At 53.3% G+C, this 16,751-nt stretch overlaps 6 protein-coding genes across 6 annotated transcripts; 2 read left to right on the top strand and 4 right to left on the bottom strand.

Annotated features, from left to right (window-relative positions):
* Positions 1–315: 315 nt before the first annotated feature.
* ColSpa_04542 (uncharacterized protein) lies at positions 316–1,445 on the bottom strand (the record flags this gene model as incomplete). The annotated part of the gene is made up of 2 exons (XM_049270754.1): positions 316–472; positions 523–1,445. The coding sequence occupies 2 exons, from the start codon at positions 1,443–1,445 to the stop codon at positions 316–318; spliced, it is 1,080 nt and encodes a 359-aa protein (XP_049126711.1).
* Positions 1,446–3,833: 2,388 nt separating this feature from the next.
* On the top strand, positions 3,834–4,523 carry ColSpa_04543 (putative sulfate permease; the record flags this gene model as incomplete). The annotated part of the gene is made up of 2 exons (XM_049270755.1): positions 3,834–4,088; positions 4,143–4,523. The coding sequence occupies 2 exons, from the start codon at positions 3,834–3,836 to the stop codon at positions 4,521–4,523; spliced, it is 636 nt and encodes a 211-aa protein (XP_049126712.1).
* A 2,147-nt stretch (positions 4,524–6,670) lies between these two features.
* On the top strand, positions 6,671–6,910 carry ColSpa_04544 (uncharacterized protein; the record flags this gene model as incomplete). Its single annotated transcript, XM_049270756.1, has 1 exon — positions 6,671–6,910. The coding sequence occupies one exon, from the start codon at positions 6,671–6,673 to the stop codon at positions 6,908–6,910; it is 240 nt and encodes a 79-aa protein (XP_049126713.1).
* Positions 6,911–8,347: 1,437 nt separating this feature from the next.
* ColSpa_04545 (putative GPI-anchored cupredoxin) lies at positions 8,348–9,048 on the bottom strand (the record flags this gene model as incomplete). The annotated part of the gene is made up of 2 exons (XM_049270757.1): positions 8,348–8,606; positions 8,681–9,048. 2 exons carry the CDS (start codon positions 9,046–9,048, stop codon positions 8,348–8,350), a joined length of 627 nt encoding a protein of 208 aa, XP_049126714.1.
* A 2,582-nt stretch (positions 9,049–11,630) lies between these two features.
* ColSpa_04546 (calcium channel YVC1) lies at positions 11,631–13,934 on the bottom strand (the record flags this gene model as incomplete). The annotated part of the gene is made up of 4 exons (XM_049270758.1): positions 11,631–12,323; positions 12,379–13,327; positions 13,364–13,775; positions 13,832–13,934. The coding sequence occupies 4 exons, from the start codon at positions 13,932–13,934 to the stop codon at positions 11,631–11,633; spliced, it is 2,157 nt and encodes a 718-aa protein (XP_049126715.1).
* Positions 13,935–15,062: 1,128 nt separating this feature from the next.
* Positions 15,063–15,740, bottom strand: ColSpa_04547 (esterase fus5; the record flags this gene model as incomplete). Its single annotated transcript, XM_049270759.1, has 1 exon — positions 15,063–15,740. The coding sequence occupies one exon, from the start codon at positions 15,738–15,740 to the stop codon at positions 15,063–15,065; it is 678 nt and encodes a 225-aa protein (XP_049126716.1).
* Between the last annotated feature and the right edge of the window lie 1,011 nt (positions 15,741–16,751).

Below are 16,751 nucleotides of genomic sequence, written 5' to 3' on the forward strand. Positions count from 1 at the left end.
ATAATTTATGATAGGCTAATACATACCGGAGTTCATGAACAGCATTTAGACAGACGTGTATCCGAAGTAGTTATGTTACCTCTGTAAGGCCAGTGTTGTGCTCTCGTGGTTGATTACGATATCTTAAGCCACGTGCCACCACAATTACCCTCCTGCAAGTATTTCATGCCCTTCAAAAACAATCATGAAGCAAGCCTAAATTTCTCTTTTAATTTGTAGACGGACCGCTGATGCACTCTATGAACGCCATCGTACAAAATAAGTGCCCCGAATTTCAAGATTAAACGCCCTCCACTGACTGACCCTGGGCCAATGTCACTCATATGTTGTAATAGGATCGTAATCTCTGTAGTTGCCGTTCGGTGGGTTGCGATCGATCATATATTTAAACTTATCGGAGTGTTGCTTGATATAATCAGGCACATCGAAATTACGTTCGACGCGGTAAAACTTAGCGTCATCTCGGTTGAAGCTGCATGCTGTCAGTGAAGTTCCTGACGAAGTAACTGACTTGAGACTTACATGTCTGTTCCATAGCGTGAAACATTGACAATATGGCTGTGATCCTTGAATTCGGGCTTGTTAAATTCGGAATGAGAAAATGAGTTGATCTTCTCCGCCATCTCCTCGACTGTGCCGAAGCAGTAGCTACAATGCCAACCGCCATAGAGAAAGTCGTGTCCTGGTCCATACCTGAGGTCGGAAGGGAGAACAGTATCTGCACCTCGGTAGAGAGTAGCCTGAGGGTGCGGCCAATCGCCCGTACGCCATTGGTACGAATAATAGTAGAAATCAGAGTGAATGTTGTTGCGTACTGGGACGTTGCAATTCCTTAGTGCGCGAAGTACCTCAGGCTTGGGTATCTCATCGACATCGGATACAATCAGGACGTCATCAATATTCGCAGCCTGCTCATCCACAAGTGTGGGGATGACCTGTTCATACATAGCGTTTCGGCTCGCATGCTCACGGTCCCATGTTGTGCCCGTTTTCAACGCCTCAAGGTCCATGGTCCTCAGAATCATCTTTTCGTGCCATGGCTTGAAAAGTTCCCAGTTGTCTTTGACGAATAGTGGCTTGGGTTGATCGGTAAATGTCAGGTCGGACTCGAGGATGACAAAGTAATCGATGTAGGGGGCCATTTGACCGATACGTATCTCGAGCATCTCCATCTCTGTGTTGACTAGAAGCAGGTCGTAGATCTTGCGCTTCTGGACCATTTCACGGTCGGCTGCTTCAAGGCGATAGTGGTCGCAGTACTCGGCTGCTTTGGCTGGAGCGAACACCTCGCTGCCGGTGATGCCATCGTACGGCTTTCCGTGAGGACGCGTGATCTGTCGGGCTGTCTCAGCGACCTGCTGGTGAAGATCAAGCTGCCACACTAACCAAACAAAAACCAGCGCCGCGAATCCTGCTAGGTATTTGATGGTGTTTGGGCGATACATGACTAGTACTGGTACTGTGCTCAAGAGTGTTGGGAGATGAGGCTGGACGCAGGAGCTTGACGAGTCCCAGTCTTGTAACCAACAGTCGGCCGATGTGATGGTTTGAGAAAGGGAAAGTTGCCTTTGAATGCGGTATAAGTTGATTTGAGGTCACCAAAGCTTGAAGTCCAGGCATACCCGCTAATTTGGCCTTAAATACTTTGGTGCAATGTCCAGTGCGAAGGCATCTCACATCGCGCCACCGATGCGCCTTTGGCACATATTTGTTGGTAAACACAGGGAGTCGTAGGCCCACGACATTCTGGTCAAGATAACATTAGCCAAACATACAATCGGCTCCCTTACAGTGGTAGACTCACTACTCGGCGAAGCATCGGTTCATGACATCAGCTGGAACGTTCGCACCCCTTGAAAAGCCCCCAAAATAACATGTTATGAGTTAATGAGGCTAACAGTGTCGTGCGTTTAGCTCTTCATGCTATCTCTATGATGGGTCAGGGGCTAGTGTTAGCTTTGGTGAGGGTGGCCTTTCCAAAGAACGCGAGGCTCCCATTTTAAATCGGCCTATTGGTCAAGAAGCAGTCCAATTTTGGCTTGGAATTCCCGCAACTCTTGATGCGCCACCAAACCATCCCTTGGCCAGAAGGCTAGGCCAGTTCCTGAATGCGTATTGCCAGCAGGACATTGTTCGTAAACGACCAGAGTCTCAGACTTTCTAACAGAGTCTTCTTCAATACCGCACAAGGAGAAATCTGTCAACTAAAGCTTGTTTTAGGGTCGAGGCGCATTGCCCCATGATCGAATGATTAGTGCGGTGTACAAGGTGTCTCGGACATTTACTTGTTGAGAAACAGTGGCGGAAATTTGGCCAAGGATGCGACAGCAAATCCAATTCCGAAAGCGTCCCTTAAATGTCCATCATCTCTCCAGACCTAGCTTCCTCTCCTGAAAAACTAGCAACTCAGGCCGAAGATTGGTTGGCCTAATAAGGCATCTGTCTTCAACCCTGCTTCCCGTCCTTACTCGAAAGTTTGCAGGCAATGGATGGACAAGAAGACAGGACTTAAGTGATTTAACAGCAACTTAACGTCTTGGTTAGTAGCTTGTTTTGAAAGAGAATACTAATGCGATCAGAAAGTCAGTGTACGGCGTCATATTTCTCCCTGCATGCCTCCCTGCCGTCGCCCGGCCTTGCTGGTTTTGCTTTTTGAGATTTGCGCCAACCCCCTTGGTCAGCGTCTTTCAGCTGCAGCCTCTCCGCGCTAGGAAAAAGAGGGGCTAAATCACTCATGTTTCCACGTTTGGTGCCTTCCAGTAGTAAGGGGGCCCAGGGAGAGGGGTTCTCGTTAACAAGCGGCCCAAAGATGCCGACAGGACCACTGCCAGGGGCGCCCTTTTCATTCTTCATGTGCTCCTGTCTTTTCGTATTAGGCCTTCATTGTCTCATTCCTATCATTCTCAGTCCTGATCAGATATTACTACTGGATGCTGTAGCTAAATGAATTACACCTGCGCTCCCTCCCCAGTATGTTTTCTTGTGTCTACTCATAACCGCCACCCGCTCATGCCGTTTATTTGATCTAGCAAGAGCACGCCTGCCCACATGGTAGAAAACTCAGTCGACCTAGAGTTTGCCTCAGTCTGTCACCATGACTTTTGACGACGCCAACAACAGGAATTAGACGTCCGTTAACTTACTCCCACTGCAATAACCAACCATGGACACAATCTCGATGATGAGGAGGCCTTTCAGTTTTGGTTCTCTTCATCCAGCCTACTTTATTGGGTGCGCGTTATACCTTCATTGGCTTTGGGGCTTTGCTTACCATTTGACAGGTGTTGGATGTTTTTCTCCAATCTCACCATCTTGTTCAATAAGTGGCTCCTCGACACAGCAGGCTTTAGTGAGACGTTATCACTGTCAACTTTAACTTTAGTTTCTGTCCACTAACATACTACAGAATACCGTACGTGTACGTCAACAGCATATTCAGGACGCTGCTAATCAAATTAGCTGTCATCTTAACATGGTGGCATCTCGTCTTCTCAACCCTCGCAACACAGGTCTTGGCACACACAACTTGCCTCCTTGACAGCCGCCACAAGGTTGGGATGACAGCCCAGGTCTATATGCGTGCAATTTTGCCTATTGGTCTATTATACTCAGGCTCTCTAATCTGTTCTAACCTCGTATACCTCTACCTCTCTGTACCCTTTATTCAGATGCTTAAGGCTAGTGCGCCTGTAGCTGTACTCTTTACTAGCTGGGTTTGGGGCGTTGTTGACCCTTCTATGAGGACATTTTATAATGTTTTGCTTATTGTTGCTGGTGTAGGCCTTGCTTCGTTTGGTGAGATAGAGTTCTCATGGATCGGCTTTCTTTTCCAGATGGGTGGCATAGTCTTCGAGGCCATTCGACTAGTCATGATCCAGGTGCTCCTCAAGGGTGAGGACGCGCAGAAGATGGACCCCCTCGTTAGTCTCTATTACTTCGCCCCCATCTGCGCTATCATGAACTTCTTTGTCGCCTGGGCGAGTGAATTCAGTACCTTTAAGATGAGCGACCTACAACACACGGGGGTTGCAACACTGCTGCTCAACGCGACTGTAGCCTTCATGCTCAACGTATCTAGCGTCTTTCTTGTAAGTCATCCATTATCTGAGGAATTGATAGTACGAGCTTACTGATAACCTAAGATTGGTAAAACATCCGGTCTCGTCATGACCCTCAGCAGCATCTTCAAAAACATCCTTCTGATTATCGTCTCTGTCATTATCTGGCAGAACACCATCAGCTTGATGCAGTTTTTTGGTTATAGCATCGCTCTTGTGGGCCTCGTTATCTACTCAACTGGATGGGAGCAACTCAAGGGGTCGGGCACTGACGCCGTTGCGTGGGCCTGCACCCTTTGGGACTCGTACACACTCGACGAGGGGCGCCGCTCGCAGTTTAGGGAACACGCTATTGTTGTTGGTCTGATAGTCCTCATCATTGGGATGCTCATCTTGGGCTTCACCTATGGAGCCTCGACAGTGCCGTTGAACTCGTTGACCACGATGGAGACCGTCGGCAATTAGACATCCTTTTTTTCCTTGCCAAAACTTAAGCACACAATAACCTAGAAGGCGGCCGAGGAAGGGAGGACAGCAGTTCCTTCCTTAAAAAGCCACCTAATAAGAATCTGATCATCAACAACCCTGTATGTGCCCAGGAACCATTTTCGAGCATACGGTCAACGAGTTCTAGGGTAGCAGTTGCCCCAGGTCTAAAATCACAGAGTCCTCAACGCCAATGTCCGAATCTTAATCGGTGACCTCAGACTGGTAATGATGTAATGAAGAGGGTATGACGGTCTCTTTAAGTCCCGACAGTTATTTCCAGCTATGGGTTGGTGGCTAGTAGCGATGATCTGGAGGAATGGGGTTAGATGATGGCGTTACAGAGAGCTTAGAGATGTTAAAGCCTTATAGTACTCGGAAAGACTGGATCGGTTTGTTAGAGCCTTGTATCTATATTCTGTGCTGTAGCCTAAGAAAAGTAGAGTGACATAGAAGAATTCTGGGCCTGTCACAATGCCTGCTTTGTACTTTGACTTTTACTCGCCATTCAGGGATCGAATGCTGATATGAAATAGGAGAACGCAGTGGAGGGCTAGCGTGTATCTTGCACACCCCCAAAGTCACCGGTAGGCAAATCCAAATCTACGACGAACGCTGGAGGATTAAGGGCGTCCTAGCCAAGGTTCCACCAGTCCATATCCTCTTCATTTAAATAATCTCACTACCCTTGCGTTAGCTTGGGCTGTCCACTTTGCCGAACTCCTCCACTCTTCAGGTTAGCCTTTGCTACCGAATCCGGAGGAACCCAAAGCCTAGATTGATGCAAGGTTTCTTTACTAATCAGTGGCTAAGATATAAAGGAGTCGCTGTTGTTGGTTGCAACCTCTAGCTTTCTACCCCTTTTCTGGACAAAATAGGGAGGTGCTGTTGTTTTCCGAAGTTTCAAATGACTTATACGTTCCAATCACTGAATCTAATTGGTCTGCCACTCCCTTTGTGGAAATAGGCTCGTCTGCATAGCCAGTAAGTATCTGGGAAGTGTACACCATTTCTGTTGATGGATGCAGCGGAACAATCGAGGCGACCAGGCTGCTGCTTTCGGCAGCACCAAAGTGCGATATCTAGTGGCGTCGCCCATGGTGTTTGTGGCCGTGGTCTATGAAAGGCGGGAAAACACCCTCATTGCAGAAAGAAAAGGTTATAGCACTTGCCTTGCAGTGAGGCATCGAATTCAGACCCTCGCCTCAGCCACTACAATATCTTGGCTTCCGAGACCTTCATACAACCGTTCGCTAGCTCTGATAGTTCTGTATTCCTTCTAGCTCCCTCATGATTGAATTTGATGGAGATTATTTATGAGTCCCTCCGACTTTACGCTTTGCTGTCCAACCTCTTTTCGCTCCACTGCATGCCATGCCCATGACTAAGCCATGAAGTCAATTCACGGCTATCCAACGACTTCTTTCGATTCCCAGACTCTTTCCAGACTGCGTCGGCAGCATCTTATCTAATTTCGCCGCTTTGATTCTGCTAGTTCGGGTCTTTTTCCTACTTTCCTGATGCCAGCAACGGTAATATCTTGGATACCTTTGGCTCCAGGCCACCGCAACAACCCGGTTATTCGCAAACGGACAGCCTGAGGTCAAAATACCAAGGCAGCACAAGTGACGCCAAAGGATCGCGTAGTTCCGGCTCTCCCATCAACGATATACTAGGGCACTACATGCTCGGAAAGACACAGTCGATGAAGCACCTTGACAGCTCACAGTGAAACATGAGGATCACTATATCAAACCCATTTCTTATGTTTTCCCGCGGTTCCATCCGATTCCGGATAACAACAACTTTTTGGGAAGCAAACTTCACAGAATGGGTCAATGTCAAAAAGGTTACTGTCAATAATTAGCTGGGCGTCGAAAGCCCACGCCCAGTGAAGGAGGTCGGGTTCTATAATCTCTTGGACCTCCTCCACTCGGAAAAGATGGACAGACACGATAAAGAAGAGCCGATGTGGAGTCCCCAGGCCCTTTACAACCACTGTATTGACTATCAGGATCACTAATGAATGATGTTCGCAGAATTCATAAGACAGCCTGTCATCATTACTGGTCCGGGTACCCCGCTTGCAAGCTATGCTAAAAGATGGCCATCCTGACTCACCGTTCATGCTTAGCTGGGCCATCAAGCCCTGGACTGTCCGTTGGGATGGCGCAGACAGACCCAACGGCAACGGAACCTTACTCGCCCAGCATTACGGCGGCGTCGACGATTGGAGTAAACACTATGATTGGATGGCACCTCTTTCAAACACCCTAACTATATCAGAGGTAAACGGCAAGGTGCAGATGATGATCTACAACCCTTACCATATGGGAGACATGGGCAAGAGGATGTTCGACGCGTGACGTATCTGGGCGTCAGAGGACTCTGCCATCGGTGGCATGGACGTGGTCGAGACCAAGCTCGAGGGTGACAGCCCGAATAGCCGCGGACCGACCGACGCAATGAACGAGCTTTGATTTAGGAGCGGCGGTGGGATGGACACCTCTCGATGGCCTCACAACCCCCACGCTCACAGGATCTATTATCGCGGCGGTCAGGTAACGTGGGACAATACACCCCGTCACGTGGCCGATGGCGCAGGCTTCTCTCTGCCATTTGTCCATCCTCGGCTCTAGAAAGGTAGGTCTCCCCCTTCTACCAGCAGAGAAACTTGTTTGAATGGGCTGTTGTTTTATGAGCCACAAAGTCCAGACGCAAGTACAGACCACATAATTGAATTGCTGCACCGGGTCAAGTCAGATCCAAACCCGCTCGGAGAAGAGAACTTTTTCTTCATCAACGCCTGCCCGAGGTCAAGCCCTCCAAGTGTGGATGATTCAGTGGTTCTCAATTTCAAAATGTCTTCATGGGGCGTAAGATCCCTGAACACCATGACTATCTCAGGTTCGACGAGGATCCATATTGTGTACGCCTGTCGCGCGACATGTACGAGGGCGTCATCAGTGGAAAGATTGTTTTGTAAGGTTCTTAGGCGTCTCGGCACACTAGTTTTATAGTTTGCCCAATAACAACTTGTTAACAAGTCGACATTCCTGTGTCCTATTGATTTTATGATCTAGTTTCGCCGTGAAAACCCGTGTTTCCGTTCTACTGGCGACGCCGAAATAAACGTGGTCGAAGCCCGAGCGTTCACATCTTTCCAAGAATAAATACGTCCTATTTAGGACGCTGAACGATTCTACCTTTACGTGTTCTGCTGTTTTGAAGCTTTTGAACACGTCTCGGTGTGTTCTGCCACAGGACAAAGCTTGAGAACGCACTTTTACGCGGGCGGCATCCAAAGAGAGCCTGATAGACATGGGGGAGAACACCAGCATGTTACATGGGACATGCACTACAAGCAAGCCCCCAATATCTGACCAGTTAACTGGATACCCCTCGTGAGGTTAGGGCTAAAGCATACAATGGCAGCTTGGACGGCGTACCAACTACGCTCATCACACTGAGCTTCAAAGAGTCCAGATACTTTATCACGTAGAACAAAGGCAATCGAGTCTTTCAAATGGAGTATGATAATTCAGATAACATGCAATAGGGTACTATGTATATAGAAGAAGTGTTTCCCGTCGCCGTTCCACTCAATGGAAACAAGCTCCAGGCTTTGCAAAAGTCATGTCTTTCCCGTCAACCCTCTGCTTTTTTGAATGCGCCCCGCCCCGGTAATGCATATTGGTATTAAAACAAGGGCTCCCCTCTCCTTCCTTCTAGACAGGCCAACGCCCGTTTCGTCGCTCATAGTCAAAACACGCTCCGCGAGAAGAGGCAAAGCGGGGAACCCCTTAAATGAGGAGACCGCCGACGAAGCCAGCGGCAGCCATGCCCAAGCCGAGCAGGCCCCACCGGACGTCGCCGCGGGCCTCGATACCGGCGCTGGGCTGGCTGGAGGACGAGGCGGAGGGCGCGCCCGAGGAGGAGCTGGGGCTGCCGGTCGAGGTGGCGGGGCCGAGGGAGCCGCCGCCAGTGGAGGCGGGAGCGACGTTGGCCTTGGCGGCGGCGGCGGCCTTGGCGTACGCCTCGACGGTGCGCTGACCGGTGGCACTGCGTTAGAGTGTTAGTACATCGTAACACAATTCATCATGACGTTACGCCAAGGAGAGAAGGAGGGAACGTACGGAGCGTTGATGACACCAACCATGCCGCCCTGGCAGTGCATGCCGGTGGCGCAGTAGAACCACTTGGGGCTCGTGTCGGTGATGTCGATGGTGTAGGCCTCGGCGCCGACGCCGGAGGCGACGGCCACGGGGCCGCTGAAGAAGCCCGTCGTCGTGCCGTTGGTCAGGGGCTGGCACGGGGTATCGAAGGCGGACTGGGCGACGGAGTGGGCCTTGGGGTAGAAGTGGAACTCGACCTTGTCGCCGACGGCGGCCTTGACGGAGTTGGGCTCGAACTTGAGGCCGCCGTCACCGACCTTGACGACGTGGACTGCCGCGGTGGCCGCGGTGGCGTGGAGGAGGGCCGAGATGATGGTTGAGGAGTGCATTTTGGCGGTTGTTATATTACTGTTTGTTTTGGTGGGAATAGACACGGTTGGACGGTTGCAATTAAGAGTGGGCTGGTGAGGAGACTTGTTTGGTTTGAATGAAGGACAAGATCCAACTCTCACGGGGAAGGACGGTGTCTTCTTATACACACTGGAAGTTGCTGCTCAGTCGAGAACCAAGAGCCGCAGGAGAAACAACAAAGACCCTCAAACCGCCGCCCTCCTTGGAACATCCCAAGAGACGCACACGCCCCCCCCCCCCCCTCCGTCTCGTCCTCAGTAGCCCTTTCCTATCATCCTGGCCGACGTTTGAGTCTACAGCCAAGCGGTCCCCAGGATGGATATGTCGGCTTCCGACCCCCAAACAGGGACACCAGCACAGTGGCGGCCTCTTTCCGCAACGCCGTCCGGAAGCAAATTGACCCTTGGGGAGCAGGTCGTGTCGCCTAGGCAGTCAGAGACACAGAGGGAGAAAGACGGCCAGGAGGAACAAACCAAGAGGTAATGGGAATTAAGCTCCGCCCCACGGATGGAATGCTTTCCCTAGACCCGTTCCGCCCCTGCACCGGCCGGGGTATCTGACATCCGAATAAGCGAACAAGCCTGCAGGCCAAGCATTTGCCGCATTCTTCCCGGACGCAGGCGGATCCCTGGGGCGCATCAGACGTCCCAATCTTTGGTAAGTCTAAATTCAGGGTCGCGCCTTTCCCCCTCAGCCGGCCGCGCCCCCAAAAACGGTGCTGCACTGTTGCACTGCAGCGACTGCGCTGCAGAGCGTGGGATGGATGGATGTGGCGTGGCCCAAGTCGGCGCGACATGGCGTGTGTGAGGTTGGGTTGTTGCAGAGGCCCCGACGACGAAGACGAAGGCGACAATTACGACGACGACACCGACAACGATGAGGCACCGCGGCGTTTGACATGGGGGCGCGCCAAACGTCAAAGTGCCCACCACCAGACTGATGGACTGGATGACACCGAAGACGTGAGTCTGTCTGCCTTCAGCCGAAAACCAATCCAAGACAGTTACCGCCGTGCATCTGTCCCGTCGTTCCCGCCGCCAATGTTCGGATCGCGTTTCGTAAATCATCCTGTCCTCTTCGTCCTCTCCCCCCTTCCTCGCTGGAATCGCCAGGAGGGGGAGGCAAGCGAGACGTTCGTCCTCCTCGCTACCTACGTAGTATTTCAGGCTCGCTCCCAGTGCTGCTTCACTGGAGGAGCCGAGATTAATGGCATAGTGCTGATGGCCCCCCCTTATTCTGTCCCCATAAGCAGCCACTCGCCCCGGTGCCGGGTGCCATGTCGATCCCCTCTTCGACGCACCCAGCTGCAACGCCGCCGGCAATCAGTCAAGCCCTCGCAGAGTCTTCGGAAACAATGGCAAAACCGCAGAGTCTCGTTCGTCCCAAACAGAAACAACAAGAGGCGGCGGCCTGCCCACGCCATCCCCGCAACAACGATGTTGGCGTTTCTCGCCACGCGTGCCGAGTTGATGCCACAGTTGGCGGCGCTGGCCAATCAGCATCGCGCCGTCTCCGTGACTGGGATCGTGATTGGACCGGGAGGTCTCAGATTGGCGCCGCAACAAAGTCTAAAACGTCTCGAGCTTGAGGTGCCGCTCCATCCACTCCTTTTTGCTGGGTCATCCGGGGTTTCGACATGGCTGACGGGCGGCGCGTGGTCTTTGGTCTCTCCTATCCTCTGACTCCCTCTTCTCTTCTGCTCAATGCTCTTCAATGCTTTTCAATGCTCGACCCTCGGCTCACTGCTGCTTGTGTCTCTCAGGTTCTCGGGTCCAGAATCTTTGAACACCTACGCCAGAAACGTCTGACAGAGAGAGTGTGTGTGTTCTGCGTTGCATCTCCCACGCCGTTACGGCAGTCTCGGCTGGGTAGGTTGAAAGACAGTCTGCCCCGTCCCAACAAGATGATTAAGGTTCCTCTAGTCTTCTTTAGCAGGCGGGTCAGCGCGCGCTGCAACAAGTCTCCCACTTGCTCAGATTGGGACAAGGTCCTCCGCGTTTTGTGCGCACTACAGTTCTAGCCCCCCCCCCTCGCCTACAAGCCGAGCCGGCGGACGGGACAACTCACGCCCGTTTCCCGCCGTCCTGGCAGCCTAGGAGAGCTGCCATGTGGTGGCCATGACGGTTCATCATTCCAGCCCCCGAGTCGGTCGAACCAGTCTAGCCGGAGCCGATCGCGGGCAATTGCCCCGAAGACGCCGGCCTGGCATGTAACCCTGGGGCTCCGCTCGTTTGTTCGCGCGCGCGTACGTCGGGCTCTCAACTCATGATGGACGGGTTGACCAAATTGTCATATCTTGGTAATTGCCGCTGCTAGTCTAAACCTAACTCTAAGCCATCTTACGCTTGTTACAAACCATGACCGATGTCCAACGCCATTGTTTCCTGATTCGTAGCCGAACGTTCCTCCTGCTATGAACCACCGAAAAAAATCGACTCAATTGCCTCCGTGACGGCGCGACGGGACGTGACAGTCGAGAGCATGTACACACCCCAACACGCAAGGGTAAAAACACACAGCATGGGCCACCGCTGCTGCCGACCCATCAGACGAACGCTCTTCACTCTTCGTCGCTCGAGCTGGAGCCTCCCGATGCCTGGCCGTCACCAGCCGTCTGCTTGTCCTTCTTGCTCTTCTTTCCCTTCTTGTTCTTCTTCTTATTCTTCTTGCTCGAGCCCTCGGCCGGCTCGCCGAGGTCAATCAGGTTGGTGGCTTGCGCGTTCCCGACGTTTCCGCCCGAGACAGCCTTGGAAATGTCGACCAGCATCTTCTTGAGCTCCTCGACCTCGCTGCGCAGCTTCTGCACCTCGGAAATCGCAGGGTCCACATCCAGGTTGGTCTTGGCTGTGATGCACACCTTGTTCCACCCATCCGACTCAAAGTCGACCTGGTCCATCATCTGCTCCCACTCCTCGATCGTGTCGTCGTCCTCCTCGCCTCGCGCTCGGTTGCTCCTAATCTCGGCGGCAGATCGAGTTTCGAAAAAGGCCGCGACGACGAGGACGGGCGAGTAGAGGATCCCCATAATGATATCGCTCATGCGCTCAAACTTTGCCTTGTCCATCCACCAAAAGAGGGCAATGACCACCATCTCAATCAGGTTGAAAGGCGGGATGTAGACGTTCTCGTCGGGAGCGCGAACGAACTGCATCGTCTTTTGCGCAAACAGCGCGAGGTACTCGTCGTTGGCGTTGTCGTAGATGTCCTCATACGCCGAGTTGTACAACGCAATGAGGATGTTGAGCAGGACAACCTGCACGTGAATTAGTGACGGAAACAACCGCTCGGAGAGAATAGAAGAAGCTTACCATGACAATGAAGGTAAAGCAGTAGTAGAGGATGATGCCAAACGGCGGCGAAAACTTGTCGAACCCGTCAAAGTCGGGACTCTGCATGATGGCATTTGCCATGGCCGATATGATGAAGAGGATATCGTCCGCCACCAGGTCATCGGCCAGGTCGAGGCCGACGAACGCCTGAAGAAACCCAATGATCAACACCGCCAACAAGGCGAAGAAGATGATTGACTCCTTCATCATGACCTTGAGGACCACAAGCATGGCACCAAAGAAGCGGAAGCTGTCGAGGTACAGCAGCAGCCGGGACCAAATCATGGGCGCGCTGAAGGCCAGGAAGTTGTAGCTGAGCTCGCTGTAGTATTTCCGCGCTTGTTCGTTCTCGCCATGGGTCAGACCGATGATGCGCAAGATCAGCGACAGCGAGATGAAGGAGTAGAGGACGCCGTTGAAGGCATTCCAGAAACCCAGGATGTGGTAGCCAGCCTTCCAAAACTTGGTGACCTCCTCGCAGATGAAGCCGAACGTGAAGACGTACAACAGCACCTCAGCCGCGTCCAAGTCGCCCTTGGCATTCACCGAGTTGATGACGGCGGTGTAGAGGCCGATGTAGATCAGGGAGATGAGGACCTGGGTTGCGTTCTGGTACATGGGGGCGCGGATACGGTCGGGGTCCATGTGGACTAGGAAGGACGGGTTCGTCTTGTCTCTATAGTCGACAAAGACGGCGGGATCGTTCTCGTCCTGGACCAGCCACCCTTTCCAGAGGTAAGAGATGCACTTCTGGTATCCCGAGGACCCAATGACCCTGACCGCGTGGAGATCGACGGCCTTCTCGATGACGTTGGCGGGAGGAGTCGGGTCGCCGTCGATGAGGATGGAGTAGCGGCGCAGCAGAACCGAGTGCATGAGGTACTGGAGGTCTTCTTCGCCTTCGATGCTGCAGCGGTTGTGGTCAGTACTGGGCACAGCTTTCCAGGACGTGACAAGGGCTTACATCTGCTTGGCTATGACTTCGCAGGCGACGGCACGCACTCGGTGCAAGTCCGAATCCCACAGCTCGACCAAGGCCTGGTGCTTGAACCATCTCTTGCAGACAATCAGGCAAAAGACCACACAGGACCCGTAGTGCGAGCCGCCAGCCTCCTTGGCAGCCTTGACGACCTTGGTGGTGATGATCTTGCTATGCGCCTTTGTGATTTCGTCCTCGTCCAGCTCGCACGGCACCGCAAGCTCAATCAGGTGGCGGAGCTTCAGAGCAATCTTTGTGACTTCGGGCGCGGGGATCGCAGACTCGAGGTGCTCGGATCGGTACTGCGGGAGGACTGGTTCGGGGCAGTAGACCCTCTTGTAAGCAATGGGGGCTAGTTGAAGGGGGTCCATCTTGACGCGAACCGAGACCGCGACAACTGCCACAGGTGTTTCGGAGGGGGGAGAGGAGGTTAAGATCAAGAGGGGTACGTACGGCGTCTGCGGTCGTCGCGAATCCAATCCGAGTGGAAGTCGTGGTGATGTCTTGGGTGTCGGTCCCAGCCCAGCATGCGGGAAACCCAGTTGAAGTTGGCCATGGCGACTGCGGTTGCCTCGTCTTATCAGTGTCGGACGGATAGCCAATGGTCGAGGTACGGAGTGACCCGATCTTTCTTAAGTTGCTGCAGCGCGCGGCGTCGTTGTTGTCGTCGCGGTCGTCGATCTCAAGAGGCGAGAAGAGCAAGGAGCAGTCGACAGAGGCAATTGGCAAAGACTTGCAGCACAGCACCTACTCCAAAGCTGGCGCAAGAATGGAGGGGTGAAGCAGGACGTTAAAGACTAAGAGGCAAAAGCAAACGCGAAAAAATAAAATAAATAAACTTGGCTTTTGACGAGGTGTAGCGCAGCGGTTGGCGGCCGTCGCATCCTTCCCTGTTTTGGTCGCTGGCGTCGAGGAGACACAGCAAGCTTGAAGCTGCTAGTGCGCGTCTTCTGTAAGTGACGTCGACCTACAGCGGGGCACCGGGGATGGGGGGCCAGCCTTAACAAGAAACAGTGCCAATCTGCGGGTGATTAGATAATCAGGTACATCGAAGCTCAATGGAGCTAACGCCGCTTTGGGCCGACCCCACAGCGTTGGTGCCAAAACTTGGCTGCCAAGCTTCAACCCGCCAGTATTCCTGCCGTTTCGCCCACACTACCACACCACACTACACCACACGCCATCGTCTTTTCGCGTTTGTTGGTCCAAAGACATGTCGGGGGTATTTTTATTTTGTTTTGTATTATTCTATGCTTTCGCATGCTGATTGCTGCGGTAATCCGCTGCAGTTACACAAGCACCCACAAGCGGACGTTCTCTCCCGACTCGGAGTGAATTCGATGGATGAAGTACAGGCGACGACGGCACGGTGTCGACGACAAACTCACATGACGGGCATTCATCAATGTCATTCATTGCTTGCCTAACGGCTGTTTCATTTACATGCCCTCCCGTCCCCTCCTCGTCATCAAATGTCGTCCGCCGGCGCCGTCATCTCACTCACACGTTCCATCACCCAACTCTCATCCGTTGCCATCACCCAGCCCATCTAGGTCATGCAAGGGCCTCAGGTCCGGACGTTTCCTCTAATCTAACGCTGTCCGCCATCTCATGGCCGCTCGGGACAAGCCATCGTGACCGTCCGCCACACATGAGCTCATCGAGCAAACAAACCCCAACACCATCAGGTCCTCGCGCCCGTCGTCTCCTTCCACAGATCAATCACCATGGCCGCAATGTTCTGAATCGTATCCGGCGCGTTCGGCAGATGATGGCCCCCCGGGTACCTCACGACATTGCGTGTGCTCCGCTCCGAACACAGCTCAATCAGCTCCTCGCTCGCCGGCTTCCACGGATCAAACAGCCCCACCACGTGCGCCGTCGGTGCCAGGATCTTGTCGTTGTCCGGCACGAACGGTGGGTACGTGCCGCACAGGAAAACACCAAAGAGGTTGTACGGCACGAACGGCTGCCGCTGCTGCTCAAGCAGCAGGCTCGCTGCCGCCCGCGCCCCTTGTGAGAACCCCATGACCCCGACGTACGGCCCCGTCTGCTGCACGTACATCTTGAGCAGCTCCATTGCCGTTTCCTTCTGCCGCTGCAACTCCTCCGCCGGCAACGACGGATCGTCGCTGACCCACCGCCGGTACGGCCCGCACCCTTCGAACACGGGGAGCACGCCCGGCCCGGGCTCCGTCTCGATGGGCCCGTCGAGGAAGACGAACTCGAACCGCGGCTCGAGAACTCGCGAGAGCCTGATGAGCTGGATCTGGAAGATGGTGCCGGATGAGCCTCCGCCGTGGAGGCAGAGGATCTTGGGCCGCTCTGGTGGCGGCACGTTCACGGCGTATGGCTGGTACATGGCGTTTGGTACACGCTGGGGGTTTTGCCTCTGAACAAGTGAAGGGACCAAGGTGAGTCGACTTGCACGTGAGGTAATGACTGAGCTGTGCTCGCTAGTTGGACATTCTGCGGCGTTCTGCGGGATAAGTAAGGCTGCAATGCGAGCTGACGGCGAGTGGCTGGTGAGATGAGAAGGTGGATCATATGCTCTCGGTCGTTTCGGGCTCTGTCGTTTGAACCTCCGACGCCCGGTCCTGGTCTCACCTCACTTACATAAGCCCAACTTACTTCTCTTTTCGACCAACCATCACTCGTTCAGGAACTCTACCAGGTAGCATCGAACTCGGACCGTCCATTCTGTTTCGATGGTGTCGGAACCTTCACGCGCACACTTTTGGTCGAGACCGAATGGCAACCGGGCCCGGGTCCGAACCATTCGCCGTCGACCTCATCTGTGGCGAAAACCCAACATGCACCCAACGTTACGACACCGTTTGCTATCTGTTTCCGTCTCCCGCATGTGGCCTTGACGTTGATGCTCCAGCGGTTTGTGATGAAAGACGCCTACTTGGTGGCCTCGGCCTGGATACTCCACACCCTTACCTTCTTCGCCAACTGCTCGCCAGGCGGCCAAATTCCTCGAGCAAATCCTTCGTGCTGGACTCACCCGTGCAAGCAGCCCCCAACAGCTCGCTGGAACGTGACTGCCTTGCGAATCATCCCCCATCGCGCCGCCATAGATGACGAGATTGAGTTCGTGATGGGGCATGAACTGGTGGGGCGGGGACTGGTCAATGTCAGAATGGCCTGCGGGGAAAGCTGTGACGCCGAGGTCTGCCGCCAGCATGGCGTGTCCAGATCTCTGCGATCGATGCCGGGATATCACGAAGCATAAACCCTGTAGTCTCCCGCGAAATCGGGCAGGCGGAATATGGATATGGCGTGGTAAATCTGTTTGGCTGAGTATACGGTAGCAATGAATCAAAAGAGATTAGGGAGACGTGAGGATAATTATAGAAGAGTAGGAATA

This window comes from Colletotrichum spaethianum (assembly GCF_022836535.1).
Source record: "Colletotrichum spaethianum MAFF 239500 DNA, contig09, whole genome shotgun sequence".
Classification (NCBI taxonomy): Eukaryota; Fungi; Ascomycota; class Sordariomycetes; order Glomerellales; family Glomerellaceae; genus Colletotrichum; species Colletotrichum spaethianum.